Source organism: Zalophus californianus, chromosome 12, assembly GCF_009762305.2.
Source record: "Zalophus californianus isolate mZalCal1 chromosome 12, mZalCal1.pri.v2, whole genome shotgun sequence".
NCBI classification, from domain to species: domain Eukaryota; kingdom Metazoa; phylum Chordata; class Mammalia; order Carnivora; family Otariidae; genus Zalophus; species Zalophus californianus.
The window spans coordinates 9,265,306-9,285,425 of record NC_045606.1 but is presented as its reverse complement, the minus strand read 5'-3'; the positions used below and the strand labels follow the sequence as shown (position 1 = coordinate 9,285,425).

The window sequence follows — 20,120 nt, the reverse complement described above, 5'->3', positions numbered from 1 at the left end:
CTGAAGAGGGGCAAAGCCCAGAGAACTTGCCCAAGCCCTGAACAAAGGGAGAACCCAACGAAAAAAACAGGAAGAACAATTCTGTCCTTTTCAGACCCTCCCGTTCTTGGGAAAACTCTTCCCTCCCCGGGTAGTTTTAATTACCTTCACAAGCTTATTGGCCCAGAGCAAAATCTCTTCAGGCCAAAACTCCATCTGCCTCGGGCTTCAGCTGGAATTATGGAGAGCGAGATGGTAGGGGGTGGTGGAGACACTGGTGCTAATGAGTTTGCCCTGAGGTGAGGGTGCTCCTCTGGGATGGCCATGGCCTTCCGTTGGTGGGTGACGCTTTAGGCTCGAGGCGGCCAGTGCCGCGTAATACTCTCCACGTCTGCCTCGCTTGCTGCCGCTTGCCGTGCTCTATATGGGGCGAAACCCCCTAATCAGAGGCTTTGAGCTCTAAGGGGGCTTATTCCTTCCCAAGACACCTGACCGTGCCAGGGTGTGGAGGTTCAGGAGGCCAGGAAGCCAGGAAAGCCTGGGGGTCCAACGGGGGGACACTGAGAACTTCCTGATTGGCTTGTCCTTCAAGGACCTCATTAGCCTGAAGTTCTGCTCTCAGTTCTCCGGTGTACCAGAAACAAGGTGGAGCATTGTGTGGTGACCAGCTGGCCCCGGGGAGAGCAGTGGCGGGGGTGGAGGGGGGGGGGGCGCTTTATTCTCTGGGGTCAGAGCACTGGAAGCCAAAGAAACCTAAAGCCCTGTGGACTATTCCAGGCCAGGGGAGTGGACTCCAGGTGCAAGTTTCACTCTCTGAAGCCAGCTTCAAACTTGCACGCCCACCTCTTCCTGCCCTGTGCATTCGCACCGCCCAGCTGCTCCGCTTCTGGTCCTTGGTTTCCAGACGCTGACCTCTCCTCCTCGGTGGCGTCACCTGCGGCATCAGTAAGCTTGCTTTTGCTCAGTGGTTGAGATGGGTTTACATCCCCTGACCCTGACTCTGGTTATCACGGATAAGAAGACTGCTTATTCACTTACCTATTCAAGTACTTCACCGGAGGGCCGGGTTTTTATAGAACGTTTACCACAACCTTCACGGAACAATTTCCTTCGGGGCTGGTGGTTACTTTCCTGGCTCACACGAAGCCTAGGCTATTGGCATTCCCACCCCACGACGGCCTCACGGAGTGGGCAAGTCCCCAGATTATAAGCAGATTGTAGGCAGCAGGTGTGAACACGAGGGTGTGCTTCTTCATTCCTCAGGTTTCTAGCATTTGTGATTTAGCAGAATCTCAGCAAAACTGCTGTTTGTTTTGGCGCCTGCCATAGAAACATCCTCCCTCTTGGCTCTGTGCTTCTCTCCGCGATGAAGGAAGCCAGGGGAGAAGGCCTAGGAGCCGGTGTGCAGCGTCCGCAGACCCGGGTCCCGATGCACGTGGCTGCAAAGCATGGCACCGAGGAGCGTCCCAGTCACACACAAGAAACCTCCAAACATTAAAAAGTTACCAGGAGGGCGCCTGGGTGGCTCAGTCGTTAAGCGTCTGCCTTCGGCTCACGTCATGATCCCAGGGTCCCAGGGTCCTAGGATCGAGTCCCTGCATCGGGCTCCCTGCTCAGAGGGGAGCCTGCTTCTCCCTCTGCCCCCCCCACTCATTCTCTCACTCTCTCGTTCTCTGTCAAACAAAATATAAATAAAATCTTAAAAAAAAAAAAAGTTACCAGGCCACTTGGGTGTGGACACAATAGTGGGCGAGGCTGGAGGGGCGGCGGGGGGGCAGGGAGGATAGGGGAACTGTCTGTACTTTCTGCTCCACTGTTCAGGTTTTGAAGTTACAACTGCTCTAAAAATAAAGTTTATTAATTAATTTTAAAAAGTTACCAGGAAGAACATTACAGTAGGTTAGATATGATTAATAACTACTGTCAACGCTGCATTGTTAACAAAGGATACCAATGTTATTATTTATAAGGTACTCATAAGTAAAGAGCAATGAATAGTATACATCTAATTTTTTTATACTCAATATACAATCAACATGTTCTGATCAACACTGTAAACCACAGAAAAGAGAATCTTGTTTTTCATTTGTACAAATATTGCTTTCATCACAGCAAAACTTTACAATGTTAAGACGTACCATATATAGAAGCGATCAAGCTCTTGCTCGTTTCAAAAGTGAAGTTATTGCTGTCCGTTGTCAACCAGTTTACATGGTCACCTCTGATTATCAGGCATCAGATCTGTAGGATCTACCTCATTTCCAAGAGATGGCGTTACACTGTAGGATTATTTTGTAGCCAAATCAGGTCAAAAGGGTTGAAAAAATAATCAATGCACCTAAAAATATATGTACTTATGCTTTTCCTTGCAGTTTTATCTGCCAGGTGAAAGGTGGGGTTTTGCGGCACTTCTGTGGGCAAATCAGACAGGACAGACCTGCGACCTCAGAGGACACGCCGTGATTGTACAGTTAAACATGGAAAACAGTACAAATCGCTTAAGGTATTTTCCCAGATACAATCATGAGAAAAAATAGAAAAGTGTTTCTTAAAGCAAGAATCCTTTTTCTTGGACTCCTGTTTTTATAAAAGCCATCCAACTACCCACACAATTTTTTAGTGTCTTCCCCTTGTAATGCCTCTGCTATGTCAGGGTTTTCTCCCGCCCTGAGAAAGAAAGGTCACCCGGTGACCATGGGCAGGGCACCATGCCCTGTGCACAGGCAACAAGAATGCTTGCCATCTTTATTTTACTACCGGTCCACCTTTGATAGAGGAAATGGAAAAAAGAATCTGTTCTGTATCGCTTTCCCTTTTCATCGGTTGGTTAGACCTTCCCCCTCCCCGCCCCGCCCCCGTGCAGTGCTTGGGCAGCCTATCAGGGACCCTCCAGCCATGCACGTTCCTGCCCCCTAGCAACGCACGCTGAGTGAGCTCTCCCCTCCTGGGAGCCAGCCCCGAGGTACCTACACCAGCAGAATTTGCCCGCAAGCCCAGGCACCCTAGGCCGGTGGTTCTCAGCCATGGCTGTACATCAGAATGACCTTTAGGAGCTTTCAAAAGCACCAATGCCTGGATTTCACTCGTGAAGATGTGTATTTAATTAGTCTGAGGTGCAGCGGGGCCTCACTGGTTTCAGAAGCTCCCCAGGGGATTTCACTGTGCAGTCAGGGCTGAGAACACCCCTTCTGGGACAGGTGGCTGGAAATGTGGACTTCATCAATGTTCTGAGTTACCAAGTTACCAAAACATGCTGACCATTATTAGGGTTCTGCAGGTGTTTCTAGTCTATTGGTAAATGCATATCAACTGTAAATATAAAAATAAAATCATTTGTATCAAAGTCAGATTAGTATATATAAGCCAGCAAAGTGCTATATTATTGCCTTTTTTTTTTTTTTTACACTGACAGGATCATCTTGCGGCATATGGATCTGTGTGAGCAGTAAGTCATTCTTTCCCTCCAACATTGCTGCAGACTTGACAGAACCTGCTTCAGAGCAAGACGGAGCCGCATGCGCCTTTTACCTTTTCTCATTTTTACAAATATAAAAAGTATTAGTCTATTAGGACGATGACCTAGCTTAGCTCTGCAATGAGGTTGTGCCTTTTTGTAAGACAGATGGACTTCCCTTCCTCGATTAAATCCCTTTAAACAAAGATTTCAGTTTTGAATTTTGATTCTATTGGTCGTTCTAACCTTTAGTAGAAAAATGAGTTTTCCTAAAAACATACCTTACAAAGCTCAGTGCTACAGAGAGGATAAGAGTCCTCAAAAAAGTTACAAAAATAGATTACCATTTAAAAATCCTATCTGAATGTGTCATAGTACAAAAATGTATGCCCCTGACATGGCAGGTGTGGCTGGTAAGGAAGGCATGGGTTTCTCTTCAGTAAGGTTTTACAGCCCTAGGCAAGGAAATACAAACAGATCATTATGTTGTAATAAAAAGGTGCACTTATCAAAAGAAAGAAATGCAAAGTAGACGTTAAGGGCAATTTCACCAGCGGTCACTTGAGCGAGCACCTCATTCACTGCAGAAGAGACCAGTTTTTCTAACTTCTTAGAAAATGCCAACTGTTTCAGGGCCCTATCAAGGCTCAGGTTTGGGTATTTGCCACTTACAGGATAAGCTGCTGGCTTGAAATAGTCACTAGTAGCCAAGTCTCAGGATTATTAAGGACTGCACCTTGTTCTGTCCGCCCCCTCCTTCTGGAACCTTTACCTGACCCAGGCTTCTCTATTCTGCCCGGACTGGGGGGCATGCTACAGACACCTGCAGGTCACCTTAGAGATGAGGGTTTCAACTCTGCTTGCCCACTAGGATCACAGGGGGAGCCCCTGAGAGTCTGATTGTTATCGGTCTGAGGGGACCCTGCCCCTTCTTTTTAAGGTTGGCAGCCAGGATGAGAAGTGCGAGTCACCGTAACCCAACAGGCTCACCTCTGCTTGCGTAACCCGAGGCCTGCTGAGTGCAACAGGTGAGCAGGATGCCATCAGCCGAGGGACAGGTCTCCCCCCAACCGCCCCACCCCATTGGCCTTTCCTTTTCACCAGTGGTTCCCAAAACTTCGGTGCTCTTCAACATAACCTGTGCAAGTTCTGAAAAGCCCCTGGGCCCAGGCTGCACCTGAGGCAAATTAAATCAGAATCTCTGAGGTCAGACCTCGGGAGATCCCCGAGAGCAGCCAAGCTTGAGAACCAGTTCATTTATATCTGCAGTTTGGGGGGGAGTGTGTGGGCTAGAGCCCCAAATTAAGAACTCCCAACAAATATCTAAGACTTGTTATCATTTGGAATGCAATCTGATGCCCCCACAGTGCTCCTCGTTAAAATAAAATCAGTGACAACTGGGACTCAGCACATCTAGAATTTGGAAGATTCACCTTTTTTACTTCATGAGGTGACGGAATGTTACTCATAGAGTACGACTGCAGGGACTCCTTAAGAGTTTGTACGAGATGTGTGCCCACTCTAAGTGTTAGCTTCCAGCGCTTACTTTCCCCTGAACTGTTTCCAAAGGCCAGATCTGCGGTGGGGCCACGGGAAAAGTAGTCAGGAACTGACTGAGGAAGGAACAGGCTCTCTGGAGGGTCTTAGGACCAGTGTCAACATGGAGGCATGGAAGAGATGGAGTGTAAGCTTTGAACTCTGGCCAAGCTGGGCCATGAGATGGAAAACACCGGTGCCCTGAGTGGCCCCTCTCCTCGTCTGCCCATAGTGATGGTGGGGGTCCCTGACTTGGGCTCTGCTGCCTCAGGCTCTGAAGCATCTCCAAGCCCCCTCTGCACCTCCCTGGACAGCCAGCCATGGTGAGGACACTGTGGGAAACACAGTTTTAAAATCCAGGGAATTTAGCAACTAGATTCTATGCAGGAAAACTGAAATACAAAGGAGAAAAAGCTTGAATAGTTTTTGCTGTTTTATTATGTTATAGTAAAATATTGCAAATTACAAAAATACTAGGATTTAACTGCTACAGTTGGACTGACATACAGTTGCTCTCCCTCACCAATCACTTGCTTCTTGATGAATAAGTGGTAACAAAATGTGCATCAGTCTGTTTCCCAGGGCCAAATAAACTTCCGATGAAAATATTTATGTTCTGAGGTGAATAAATAATGAAAGTGGTTTGCTGACAATGGCATAAAATTTTAGAGTCTTAGAAATATTTAATCTTTTCACTAATCATTTTCAGATCCTGAGTGAGGACGCCACATTTTGGGCACTGGGGGGGGGGGACGCTGCAAGCTAGATCCCAGGCTTAAAGGGACAGCTGGTTAAGATGCACGAATGCAGCTTTTCTCCCACTTTATTAGCAGTTCCTCCGGCGGATGCTTTCTTGGTCGAGGTTTCATGTGTTGGGAACACACTTCCATTTCCCTTGTGGCTAAGACCCTAGTTGGTTTGGCCCAACTCTACCACTCCCTCCCTGATGAGCCTTCCAGGTCCCCCTAGGCAGGACCTACTCTTCTCTGCCCTTGGCTGACCTGTCTTTGCCTAGCATCTGTGCTATTGTTTTAAGGTTTCTGTTTATGAGTCGAGTCAATTCCCTTTGCTAAATTGTGGGTTTCTTGGAATCGGGGATTATGTTTTATTTATTTTAATATCTTTAGAGCCTATGCTGGGCTGGCATAGGTGCTTAAGAGTATCTGAAAACATAGTGGGATTGAATTGAATAGAGTTTATATCTCCATCGGGACAAAGTCAATCTATTGGTAACAAAACTGGGGCCCTGATCTGAGAACCAATAAATACTGTAACAACAGAAGGGAAATCTCATACGTGTGTGTGGCTGAACACATCCGTAGGCCGCAAATACTGTCTGACACGTTTTTTCCTTGAAACACTGGATATGGACTAAGAGTGTTTAACACCTCTGTACAAAGGACTGCCATGAACCGATCAGGCTGCGAGGACCCACGAGGTGGAAAAACACTTGGGTGTCCTAAATTAGCTGGATCCTCCAATGATAGGGAAATTGTCTTAAGAGGGAATTTTTTTTTTTTTTTTCGAAAAATTACCTGTAGATGTTGTTAGGGCATGATCATCGATTTCAAACTCCGATTTCATATTTACCACTTTAATTCCCCGACGCATAGTGTTTTTACTTTCCCCTGTAAAATGTACCCCCAGGGGTGAGGGCTGTCAGTTTCTGCTTGGTGGCCCCAAAGCCTGGATCCTTTCATTCACAAAGGGCGAGGAGGGGCTTTGGGGGCAGCTTACCAGAGAGGGGGGAAAAAAGTACCCTTTGAGTAAAAAACTCCTAAAGTAAAATAAAAAGGAAATGTTCTCCCGTAAGTAGCCTAATTTGGTAGTAAGGGGCGGGGTGGGAGTTTTAGGAGCAGCTTCTTCTCATTTCTGCAGTGTCCTGATATATGCCCAATCCCCAACCCCCAAAGGACTTGATGTATTTTCTCTGAGACTCAAATCTGGGAGCCATGTTCTTGTGTGAACTTTTGCATTATCGTTCCATCTTGATTAAAGGCTATTGGTCTGAATGCTGATCAAACACGAGCCGGTCCAGGTTACGGTTTGATGTACCGTCTCCTCTCACCGACAGGGAAAGCATACTGAGTTTCAAAACAGTGGAATGGAAAATAAACAAGTAAGTCCAATACTTCTAACTAGAAAACACTGGTCAACCGATGGAGAGTAAGTACCATGAAGAAATTTATATAAAAAGAAGTCTGAAGAAGAATTCTACCCCCTCCATTTCTTTTGCGCTCAGGAAGGGTTCAAAGTGGCTTATCCTCTTGTACCTGCTCTGATTTGCTACAGTACCAATCAGTCCTGCTTAGGACACAGAGTACTTCTAGTTTTTTTTTTTTTTTTTTTTTTTTAATTGTCTTGCAGTGGAAGAATCTTGAAGCAGAGTCAGTGGAATCAAATGTTAGCTGGAAGACTCTGACCCTTGCTTCTTGGTCACAGTTGGGCCTGGATCAACTCCGTGCAGCAAGTGCTATAAGCAAGCTTCTTCCTCATTGGAAAAGCCCATGAGAAATAAAATCAATAATGACAATTAAAAACTCCCAGGGTCCCCAAGCAATAAAACTCCTTATGCAGTTTTGTTTTGTTTTGTATCAAATATACCTCATGGAAAGGTGAACTTCTGCCCAAAGAGACAATATTCTTGCTGCATGCCTTTTTGTGGAGGCCTCACAGTTTGAAGACAAAGGAATGTCCCAGCAACTTTCCAAAGTGCATCCGAGGAGGGGGTGCTTCCTGGGTGAAGGATGGGTCCATCAGAGCAAATATGGCCAAACCAGTCCACGGGTCCGAGAGTTAACATGGGCATGACTACCAGCGCTAACGTAGCTGCCGTGGCTTGGTCCCAGGGGGGTGACACATCTGAGACTCTTATGTCCTATGCTATCCTCCATGGTCATGCTCCGATAAACTCACTGCTTGGTGGTGCTACCCTCAGGTAGTCTGCATTTTCAGCTGCAGGGCCCTTAAAAATGCCATTTGACTTGGCTTCGTTGGGAAAGAAGTCCTGCTGGTAGTCAGGGTTGTCCAGGCTGATTTGGTGGTTGCCTTTCTGGGCCCAGAGGCTGGGGCCGTCGAGCACACTGTTGACGCAGGGAGGATGGGTGTTGAGATACTCAGGGTTGTCCACTGCGTTGCTGTGGGGATTTTGGTAGTGAGGGTCTCTGCCAGGAGCTGGATTTAGAGGCTGATTGTGATAGACGGGGTTCTGGACAGAACCCGCAGGTCTTTTGGGAACGGATTGGTTTATGTATTCTGAAACGGAAAAGAAATCACAAGTGAGGTAATCAGCAAAGCCTTAACCCCAGCAGGATTTTCCATCTGTACATCTGAACCCTGTCGATCCTCTTCCACAAGGCAACTGAGGGTAGGGGCGTCTGGCAAGACGACTATCTTGCTGTTGCTGCAATATAAACTACGTTCTTTTCTGTAATTCTGAAAGCAGTGGGCACATTTACCTCCTGCCAATTTAAAGTTCTCAAAAGGATAGACTGCCTTAAGATGTATGTGTGCACACAGACACACTCATCCACACACGCTCACACACTCATCGACACACACACAATCATATGCACACACGCTTGCTCACACTCTCTCTCACACACACACACGCTTGCACACACATGCCCAAGTCTTCGATGTTTGCTTCAAATTCTAGAAAATCTGCAAACTGATCCTAAAAACACACCTCCTGGCTGGACATGACTTGAGTTCAACACACAGACCCGCACACATGCTCAGCTGTTTTGTATTTCTCTGCCTCTTACTCCTTACTTCGTGTCTGCAAACTTGCCACAGTGTCCACTTCTGGATTGGCTCGAAGGAAGCAAGCAGCCTGGGCACCAGGGGATGGAGGCCAGCCCTGCTGGATGGGGAGGCCAAGGAGTGCGACCTTGTCCAGGGTAAGCCACTCACCAGGTGCTGGGAGGAAAGTGTCATCTATGTTGTCCTCGGTCAAGGTGCCAGTGGGGTCTGAGCTGTACCGTTGAAGGAAGCTGTCTTCTTTGAGGGGGCAGCTCTGAAGGGAGGAAATAAGGCAAGGTTACCCCAGTCAGTGCTGCTCAGACTTCAAAGTGTATGAAGATCACCTGAGATTTTGTGAAACTGCAGATTCCGATTCAGTAGGGTCCAAGAAAGCGCCTGAGATTCTGCATTTCCCACAAGCCCCCGGGTGCTCCCCATGCTGGGGGCCCACAGACCACAGGGCGAGTGGCAAGGACCTGGTCAGTGCCGTGCAGCAGGGCTTTTGGCAATGACAGAAATGTTCTATGACCTGTGCCCTCCAAGATGGTCACCAGTTTACAGTGAAGTAGACGCGTGTGGCTATCGGCTTCTATACTGGTAAGTATAGGTCTAGATCGAGGCTTCGTACCAAGCATCAGCATCACCTGGAAGGCTGGCTCCAACACGGATGGCCGGGCTCTGCCCCTCGCATTCCTACTTCCGTAGGTCTGGGTCGGCGGCTCGACCATTTGCATTTCTAACAAACTGCCAGGTGATGCTGTTGTAGGTCCACAAACCCCATTTTGAACAGCCCTGCAATCAGTGAGAGCTAACTGCTGGCCTTAGGGTAGGGGTCAGGGAAACCATATGGAGAAGGAAGGTAGGTAGGAAGGAAGGAAGGAAGGAAGGAAAATCAAGGTTAGTTGGGGTAAGATGGGCATCTTCTATGTGCGGTAGAGCCGTGATACGGAGCTGTTATTTAATTCGGGTTTATGAGGTGTTCATACGTACCCCATTTCTGTCAATGCAAGCCACGGTGGAATTGTTGCTGGTGGCACTCTGGAAAAGAATCGAAGTTGTTGAGGGTACGCGTGCATATTCTCACCCACGCCCCCTGAACGCAGGAGGTGGGGTCTCATGGAGTGGATATAATTACAGGCGCTTCACTTTGTCTTGACCCATTAGCTTTAGAAAAACTAGGTTAGTTCTGACCTAATTCTGGCCCCTAGTAGACCTAAAAAGGTTATGGTCCAGTTTTTGCAATGCCATAAAAGAACTAACACACCTGACTGATTCACTCTGACTTTGGCTTGACCATTTGGTGAAAATCGACTTCTCTGCCTCTACGTGAGCTCTACTAGACGGGTATCACTGTCTCTGAACAATTCATTCAAAGCAGCAGACCCAGCGCTTGAGAAGGAGCGACATTTCGTACCAGAGAACTCAGGAGGGGCGTCCGGGATGTGGAGGGGCTATGGAAGAAGCCCTGCTGGGGGATGAGGTACTCATCGGCATCGACAACGTCTTCCATGTCCTCTTCGTCCATCAGGGCACGGTAAAAGTTGGAGTCTGTAGGGCTTGGCAAATGCATCCTCTCGTCTCCCTGGTGCAGAGATTTTGAGACAATTAGGAAGACCCAGAGAGATGCTATGCCACTTTTTTGGCAGATGCCTCTTTGCTTGGCAGTTTGGTTATAATACAATCATCCTGGTTCCTTCCCCCCCCCCAGGACCTGACATTAAAACATTAAAAATTCTTTGATGTTTAAAAGCTCCTTAATGAAACAGAAACAGCTTAAGAGGAAGAAGAAAGGGATGAAGGAGCAGCATTTGTCGAGTGTGTATTATGCTGTTAGGTGCTGCGATCCTATAATTTATAATAAGACATTTGTCCCTATTCCTGGCATAGACCTCTTAAACCCTAGGAATCTCCTAAGTGGTGAGAGTGGCAAAGATGTCTTTTGTTATTTTGACGAGGGGCTTTAGGCCCACACTGACGGATGGGGGATGGTGGTGGGGGGGGTGGGGAACCAACCAGAGGTGAGGGGATTGGAACTTCCAGTCCATCACCCTCCCTGATGTCCTGGAATGGCGGAGGGGCTGCAGGTGGTCAATCACCATTTCGCCACTAATTTAATCAATAACACCTATTTACTGAAGGCTCCATAAAGCCCCACAAGGACTGGGTTCGGAGAGCTTCCGGGTTGGTGAACACATGGAGATTTGGGGAGAGCCACCTAGCTGGTGTCAGGGAACTGCTTGCTGGGAGGTACGTGGAAACCCCCTTCTCCCCACCCCCCAACACACACGCGCCGGTATTGCTAAGCAGAATCTTCAGGTGCCATGCAAATTATTTTGCATACATGATTTCACTGGCTGAATTAAAACAGCCCTGTGGGTTTGGTTTTCTTAACCTAAAGTGCTAAACAGAGACTCAGGGATTTGGAGTGAGATTTGCTGCCACCAAAGCCCTGCTTCTCCATCTGATGGAGCAAAGGCTCTGGCTAACCGAAATATGAAGATGACACACGGCACTGAGTATGTCCGGATGCTAGAGTTCAGACGAGAACAGCTAATGGAGTCGGGGGGGGGGGGGGGCCCAACAAAAGAACACTTTAGGTCACAGTGTGGCCCGTGCCTTAACCAAGGCTTGCTCGAAGGCGCTGAGGATTTAAGGATGGGACCTGGGAGACAGGGACATGGCACTGGCACACAGTGGAACACGGGGATACTGGACGCTCATCAGAGGGACTTCTCCCAGTGGAAGCTCAGAGACTGTGATCTGGTACCTGGATGACGAGGTAGCGCTGGGGGTCTCGGGCCATTTTGGAGAATTCGATGATCAATTCACGGAATTTGGGGCGACTGTCTGCATCTATCATCCAGCCTGGGGAAGGAATGAGGAAAACAGTACAATTAGACCCTGAAAGAAATGATAAAGATGGCATTGCTTCCAGAGAGCATTTATGGTGAGATGCTTTTAGGCAAGGAAGTGATGCAGAAACCGAATCTTTGCGATAGGCTCTTTAGTCTTGGCAAACTAGCGCTGATCGCTGATTGCTGATCACAGTTTAAAGACCATGAAGACATAAAACACTTGAATCGGAATGACAGCACCGTCCTCTGATTTTCTATGCCTACTCTTCCTGGGGCCAGAGTTCTGCTATTATCACCTTAGGCAATCCAGCAGCCTTGGATACATCGCTCTTTGTGAACTGCTAAGACTGTAGGGAGCCCCGGCGTCCGGGCTCTCTGGCCAAGTCCTCCCTGGACATCTACTTTCATCTATATTCGCTTAGCAGTCTTGCAAGCTGAAAACTAGATTCAATTTAGGGAAAGTTAGGGACTTTCTTTAAGAGCCTCGGGGTTTGGGCACTCCACACCCTGATGCTTTCATTGTCTTACATCCTCAGTCACCAAGCACGCAGGTGGAGGGGGTGTTCCAGGGCCTTCCCTAGGACACTGGTGAACCTCGCCAGCCCATGTGATTACACAATGACCTAAACCTGGATTAAACAAGCTGGAGGAACAGCGATCAGCTGGCAATCCTTGTCTCTCTTGAGGGTTCACGTTTATTTTTTATCGGCAGGCTGTCAAGTTATTTTAGGACAGACTGCTACGCTATGTGACCCCAGACGAATCATGTAACTTCTCTGGATCCCAGCTTCCTCAGTCCAAAGCAAGGAAGTTAAAGTAGGTTAACTCTGTGGTCTAAAGTTCAGAAAGGCATTAGTATTTACATCAACTTGGCCCCGTCATATTCCCTGCGCTACCTTCTTGTGTAAGTGCTCATGACACGTGGAAGGTCATCTTCAGAGCCTGCTGAACTTGTGCTTCTGATGCAATGATAGCATTGACCAAGTTACACACTCTTATTTAGATTAAAATGTTTACTTGCTACGCTGCAAAAGACCTCACGTAGATCTACCATTTGAGAGGCTTAAGTCAAGGCAGAAATGTTGATTCTATCAGCCTCATGTGCTTACTCATTGTTAGGTATTTAAAAACATTCGGTCTCTCTGGTAACAGGCTTCAAAACGTGCAGCGCCATTTTCATCGAGCAACTTAGGGAAGATAATATTTTGGTGTAATGGTTTCTGGAGGAATTTTATTTTATTTTATTTATTTATTTGCTTGCAAACATGGGCACATGCCAGGTCACCGCGCTCAACGGGTCAAGCAAACGCTTCCTGAAGAATGTTGGGAGAGGGTATTTACAGACACTTCTGGACTTCGGTGCCTGCTGTAAAGAACGTGACAATGTTTTTTTTTTTTTTTTTTTCTGGGAATCAAAGGTCTCAATCTTTTGGCTAAGGGCTGGAACACCTTTCTAGGCCCAACAAGGCATTCTGAGTGCCAACACCCGGGAAAGCCAGCGTGGATGGGCACGGCAGTCACTCACACTTGACCATGATCATGTAGACATCGATGGTGCATATGGGCGGCTGTGGGAGGCGCTCTCCTTTCTCCAGGATGGTTGAGATCTCACTTGCGGGGATACCGTCATAAGGCTTGGACCCAAAGGTCATCAACTCCCAAACGGTGACTCCTGAGAGGATGAAGTAGTTGCTTTATGAGTTGATAATAGTCATGACACCTTGTCTTTAGTCATCATTTAAATGTTTCTAATCTTTAAAAATCTACATTTCTGTGGCTTTGGGCAACTTGCTTGATGGCCAGAAGCCTCAGTGTACCTTTCTGTAAAGTGGGATAATGACAGTATCTGTCTTATAGGAGAGTTGCGCAGATCAAATAAGATAACGCAACTGAACTGTTCAGACAACGCCAGACAAATAGTAAGTGGCCAACAAATGGCAAAACTTTTAGTAATAGCAACAAAGACAACGCAACCGTTACCATGACATAAGGAGCAGGAGTTCCACACTCAGACATCTGCCCTTAAGCGACTTGTGCGTATGGAAGATAGAGACCGCAGACAAGCTTACACACTGCACATGTTTAAATAATAATAAAAATTGGAAACCAAAAAGCCCTACGTTCTTTTTAATAAACATAAAAACCCCAAACCTTTTATTTCAAAAATCAATCATCATGATTAAAAAAAAAAAAAAAATCAAAGCAGTAGTTTTAGAACTGGTGTTTTTCCAGACCATCCCTGGGTTCTGATGGTCCTTCCATCTCTGTTGCCTCCCTTGATGGGATTCTCCGCTCTAGAAACCTGCACAGGGAAGGTGCACTGCGGTGACTCCAGTGGAATTGAGCCTAGGTCCCCAGACTACATAGGGAGGGAGCAGACACAGGATTCTGGCGGTTTCCTGATCTTCAGCTGGTCTGATGATCCATTTTCTTTAGAGTTGACCACTAGATACATATTCCCCACAGGTCTGCTTGGATTAACCAGGGGCCATCCCAGAACCAAATGACCTGAATACAGAGCAAGCAAGATTGAAAAATGAAGCAAAGTCATGGTCCAAGGGCAAGAAAATAGATTCTTCTGTCCTTCCTCACCACAGTGTCAGTATGGACTTGATGAAAAAATAAAAATCTCATTTCCAGATCCATGAAGTCAATTCATTCCCATCTAACTAGGTTTAAACATTATGTATAAACATGCACGATGAATTCCTGCGGGAAGGCAAACTTTTTAGGTTTCGGAACAAATGCTAAAAGAGAAAGTAGTGTGCATACCTGGTTGTGGCTTTTGAGAGAGCCTGGAACGTGGTATGAATTCTCTCTTTTCAACTCCTAAGTGGAACGCATACGTTCCTAATTTATTAAAATATTTTGTCTTGAAACTAGAGAGCGGAATAATAGGATTTGTTTTTTAAAGATTTTTATTTATTTAAGAGAGAGAGAGAGCATGCACAAGCGAGCAGGGGGAGGGGCAGAGGGAGAGAGAATCTCTCAGCTGACTCTGCGCTGATCGCGGAGCCCGACGCGGGACTCGATCTCACAACCCTGAGATCACGACCTGAGCTGAAATCAAGAGTCGGGCACGTTAACTGACTGAGCCACCCAGGTGCCGCAACAGGATTTGTTTTTTTTAAACTAGAATGTCAGGTTTGTGGTTTAACAATTCCAATTACTGCCAGGAACGGCGGATTATAATCACTGACAACACAATTTCCACTGAAATGAAAAACACACGACCACTATGGTGATGCTGACTTTCTGGTACTGCTTGTAATCATCCAAAGGCATTAAGTCACAGAATCTAAGAGAGTTTTCATTTATTCAACAGATGTGGGCCAACTCCAGACAGATGACGAGTTGGCCTGTGCCGGCTGCCACACGGAGGGCAAGGAGGGAAATGGAGCCACTTGATTCTGGAAAAGTAGGCAGAGCCAGACCAGTGAGGAGCTCAGGTTTTGTTTGGAACATACAAGGAAAACCAAAGAAGGCTATTAAGCAGAGAATTAAAAGTCTGCTATGGTTTAAAAGTATTTTTTTTGTCTGTTGTCTGGAGAACAGACGAATGTGGGCAGAACAGGGAGAGAGAAGACCCATCAGGAACCTGAGGGAAGGAGGCGACCACGGAGATGCCTCTGGATGGGACTCAGGAGTGGGAAAAGGAGCGTTTCTTCCCATCCCTCTTGGAGAGGAGACATATCTTGAAAATAACTAAAATAACAAGGCATCAGAATAGCTTTATTTCCTTATCTAATTCATTAATCGTAGGCAGCTCAGCTCACAGGTACATGGAAAAAATTCACTTATTCACTCAGAAAGATCTCTGTCTTTGTAAAGCCTGCATCCTAGCAGAAGAGACAGAGATCCCCGAAACTAAAATACATTTAAAATATTAGGAAGTTAATAATGCTATGAAAAAAGCCTTAAGTGGATGATAGCCTGAATGATTTGTTTTTGTGATAATAACCAAATTCCTCTTGAACATTTGTGTCGATCTTGCTCTCCCCAAATAACCATTTCCTTGGAGATGGGGTGGCCCCCACCCCGACCCCCGTTGCTTTAGCAGTGGGAATAGACTGATAATTCACAGAGAAATGTATCAGGTAAGCTATTCTGCAGGCTTCCAGCAGATTGCTGGGCTCGTGAGGACCGACTGTGAACAGGTGTAAACATGGCAGCCTGTGAGAATGCGTTAGTGACACTTTCTTAAATGGCGAGGCCCTTGTAGGCTCGAGCCATCCTTTGCGCAAAGGCAATGGGGCAAGAATGCGAAAGCGTGTTGGAGAGGAGGGGCACGGGCCTGTGCAGGGCCACAGGAGGATTTGGAGGGGGAAACACAGGATCAGTCCTGATGAGATGTCCTCACTAGAGCTCCCAGCAATAACTATTTCCCTTGCTTCTCCTTCCCCGCGCCGCCCGCCCCCCCCCCACAGACACACACTCCTAGCGCCCTCCTGTCGAGCCATTCTCTCTGATACACAAAGACTACCATTCACTGCATGAAACAATGGCCACCGAGCTAGTCCATCACAAAACCTCACGTCTCTACCCAGAAAACCCCATTTGTCACCTCCCTTTGGTTGACTTCAAATCCATGGCAAGAGGTCAAGTTTGGTTTGATGTCGCAGGTCCAGGCACTTCCTAAGTCCGAGCTCTCTTTCCCTCCGTCACCCCCTGCTTGACAAGTTCATCAGTATCTCCAGTGACATGTAATATGCTAGTCAGATTCCATTTCCTTTGCCATCTTTTCTTAGTAGGATAGACAGCAACGACTATGCTATTATTAGGCACTGTCTTAGAAGAAAGTATTTGGATGACAGAGCATAGAACATAAATCAACAAACTATACAAGCGGGCTTCGGCTCAGTAGGCATTCATTAGCATCGCGATTTTGACTCACCATAGCTCCACACATCACTTTGGTGGGTATAAATTCGGTGTAAAATTGATTCCAAAGCCATCCACTTGATAGGCACCTTGGAATGATGAGAGAGGAAGTAATAAGATAACCATTAGCTTCCCTCTGGTGCAAAAAATTAAATCACATCGAAACAGATTACAAGTGACAAACGTGGGAAACCCAGGCCACCCCACCCTGATACCCTAGGACTAGTGCTCCCTCCCAGCAGGAGGAGCAAGTTTTAAAAATCTGGTAGAAAACAGGGCTATTCTTTTCGGCCCCAGGTGTGGTTTCATGAAGGCCTCGGCTGAGGAGCTTTGGTCTGTGGGCGGTTCTGGTGAACTGGGTGCACATGCTGGGGGCTGGGGGTCCTGGTGGTGGTCCTAGCCACCCCATGTTTATGGGAGTTTGGCTGCTTGGCCGGCTACCGGGAGCCATCCAGGTCAGAGAGAAACTTAAGAGGGGTACAGCCAATTCAGAGCTACTGGAGGGCCTAAAAGGGGACTTGCACCCACCCCCCCCCCCCCCAGTGCTGGGAGAGAGTCCCCCGGAGGACCCGCAAGTCTGTCTGGGAGGAGGGAGCCAACCCTCCAAGAGTCACAGAGACCCTCGGGTGCTCTAGGAAAGGCACGGGGAGTTTTCCACATTTCTGAGATATTCTCAATAGCTGTGACATTCCCCAGCTGCCCTTCTGAAGCGGGGAGGTTGAGACCTAACCTTGGCTAATGGTTACCCGAAGATGGAGCTGAGCTCGTGTTTATTGGCTTTGGCCTCTGGACACGATAGAAACATCTGTTCTCACTCTCCCAGCAAATCCTGCTCTCAAAGCAGCTCCTCTGGTCTGTACTTCCAGAAGAAGACCCTGGCTAGACCCAGGTGTCAGTGGCAGTCACTGCGCCCTCACCCAGAACGTTCTGAGAACGTCCCCTACATCGGTCAGTCTGCTGGTGAGGAAATGCTCGCCGATCTACAAGCGAGCCTCTTACTTTGCCTCCTTCTGCGTGGTACTCTTTCTCCTCGGCTCCAAGCAGTTTGGCCAGCCCAAAATCTGTGATCTTGACATGCTGTGGTGTCTTCACCAGGACATTTCTGGCTGCCAGGTCGCGGTGCACCAAGCGCCGGTCTTCCAGGTAGTTCATGCCCTGAAACATGGGGCCATGCAGTGAGGGAAAGCACTGCTTAGCAGACTGCCCTGGAGAGCACAGACTGGGGTTCAAGTAGAGACGGCAAGGCGCCTGCGCACAAAGCTCTGATGTCATGTTCACACTGGACTCGGAGCTTTCCACGTCAGGGACGGCGTTTGCCCCCGTCTGGTGTGCCTCCCCTGATGGACACAGTCACTTGCGCCCTGTAAACACTAGTAACTATCAACTGAATCGATGAAAAGACAAATTAATGAAGGTATAATGAGCTGCTGACTTGCTAGCTTTTCTCCATCTAGTCACTCCAGTTTTAAACCCAGATGAACCAAGTATCCGAGGGCAGGGACAGAGCAAGCTGAGACCTGGCTGGAAGCTTGTCTGGAACTTGGCAACCGTGCCACCTGCCTGGGGTCACCTTCCCTGCGCGTAGCTGATCGGTAAAGCAGGGAAGGTAAATGCTTCTCAGTGCTGTGAAGCCACACTCCCCTCACGCTTTTGCAGACTCCCTGCCGTGATCTGCTACCGATGGACGAGGTTTTTTTTTTTTTTCTTTCCAGTTTGATCTCCTCATTTTTTTAAAAATGAAGTCACATGGACATTGGATTTGCTTTGACAAGGTGGCACTTCCCACCCACCCCCTTTGGTCGCCTCCCTAACTCTGTGGCGATCAGAATCATCACTACTGAGAGAGAGAAAGAAAAGAATATTTGAGAAGCACCTAGCACAGTGCCTGACACGTGAATTCCCGAAAATATTCCCTCTCAAGTCCAGTCCTTGCCCACAGCTTTCTTGCCGAATGTCACGAGCACTTGCAGCCTCTACTTTTCCTTGACCCGTGCCTGCCCAGCTCAGCCAAGCTCCCTGGGACCCTACCAAGCTCCAACCTGGTGACATGAGCTTGGCAGCTCAACCTCTACGCGGGGCCAGACTGGCAGGCGGGAGACGCTGTTAAGTTCTGCAGACATCTTACGTTGTTTGTACCACATTCTCTCCCACTTGCTCACGAATGTGCCTCTCTCTCTCCAGCCAGGGGAGTGGACCACGTTTCCAACCTCCTTTACAGCTGACACTCAAGAGCTCTCCAGCAAAGACAGGGACAGAAATGCTTACTGAAGCACATGAAATGCAAACAACTGGGCTTCACCCACGCGGCTTTAGTGTCTGGCTTTCTTGTAGCTGCAGTGGGATCTCCATGTGAGGGCACCTGCAGGGAGAACCTGCCGCTAAGGATGGATTCCCCAATTTTCTGGCAAATTCCGTGCTTCCTTTTGCACAGACAGTAGGTGAAAATTATTCGTGAAGTTAAATTAAAAATTTTTCTTTCTGGAGCAGAACTAACCATTGTAGGAATCTTGGATCTTAGGAAGATGCTACCAGGAGTTAGCCTCTGAGGGCTAATTTTTGAGGCCTTTCTTTGGAAAAAAAGATGATTAACTCCCATGTCTCCTTTCTCCCTCGTGTTTTCTAGAAAGTTCCTGAATGTTTCAGATGCTGTGTGATTTAAGTGTTCCCCTCCTAAGATTCCTCAGATGCAGCAAAATAAGGTTAACGGGGCTCATGCCTATTCAAGAGGAAACTAGCAGGTTCTCTCTGGCACGGCACTTCCAAATTAGGGATTATTATTTAGGAACGGCATGTGGGGAGCGAGAGGGAAGGAGCAGAAGCCGAGAAAACTCCTCCCAACAGAGGACTGACTTACTACTCCCTGTCACCTCTCCCCACGACCCCGTCACAGTATGCTCCATTCATCAGCTTCCATCTCTCCTGTGGCTCCTGGGACGCTGCTCAGTCCTCTTGTGCCTTATAAAAGAGCAAGGCCTCTATTTATTAAACATGGTGTACTCTTACCCATTCAAAAAGGGTTAATTGGGCTTGGCCTCTTGCCTGGTTAGGCGCAACATCTGCATTCCAGGCTGTATTAGCTCACTTGTTCTCTCTCTCTCTCTCTCTCTCTCACCCACGTTTTCTCTTTTCCCTTCTACCCTGTGTCACTGACCCTGCTTCCTCGGATATTTCCCGGAGGCTTCCTCGGTGGTAGGTGCTGAGTCACTGTGGCATGGCCGTATCGGAATAATCGCACATCAGTGCCGGACACACAGGAACCAGTCCATCTTGCCCTGTCCCTTCTGCTTTATTTCAAATTTGTGTTTTCTGAGTTCCTTAGACGCACAAGGGGTGGGGGTGGGGGGGGGGGGACTTCAGAGGGAATTTCCAGCTTCGCTTAACTACCGTCTCAAACTTTTCATTCTGCCTCTTTAAATGCCCCCACAGTCTGTACACTGGACATGTTTTTCACAAAAGTTCGCTGAAAAATGAGCGGATGAGGGGTGCTTGGGGGGCTCAGTCGTTAAGCGTCTGCCTTCGGCTCGGGTCATGGTCCCAGGGTCCTGGGATCGAGCCCCGCGTCGGGCTCCCTGCTCGGCGGGAAGCCTGCTTCTCCCTTCCCCACTCCCCCTGCTTGTGTTCCCTCCCTCGCTGTGTCTCTCTCTTTCTCTGTCAAATCAATAAATAAAATC

At 47.8% G+C, this 20,120-nt stretch overlaps 1 protein-coding gene across 3 annotated transcripts in view; it reads right to left on the bottom strand.

Annotated features, from left to right (window-relative positions):
- Positions 1 to 7,136: 7,136 nt before the first annotated feature.
- Positions 7,137 to 20,120, bottom strand: part of EGFR (epidermal growth factor receptor) — a 197,438-nt gene continuing 184,454 nt past the window's right edge. For all 3 annotated transcript variants that reach the window (XM_027573140.2, XM_027573139.2, XM_027573141.2), the window contains 8 exons: positions 17,449 to 17,604; positions 16,463 to 16,538; positions 13,094 to 13,240; positions 11,481 to 11,578; positions 10,128 to 10,295; positions 9,704 to 9,751; positions 8,885 to 8,987; positions 7,137 to 8,224 (listed from right to left, as the gene is read on the bottom strand). In XM_027573140.2, coding sequence (XP_027428941.1) covers positions 7,866 to 8,224; positions 8,885 to 8,987; positions 9,704 to 9,751; positions 10,128 to 10,295; positions 11,481 to 11,578; positions 13,094 to 13,240; positions 16,463 to 16,538; positions 17,449 to 17,604 — 1,155 coding nt within the window. In that variant the 3' untranslated portion in view covers positions 7,137 to 7,865. The remainder of the gene's footprint in view (positions 8,225 to 8,884; positions 8,988 to 9,703; positions 9,752 to 10,127; positions 10,296 to 11,480; positions 11,579 to 13,093; positions 13,241 to 16,462; positions 16,539 to 17,448; positions 17,605 to 20,120) is intronic.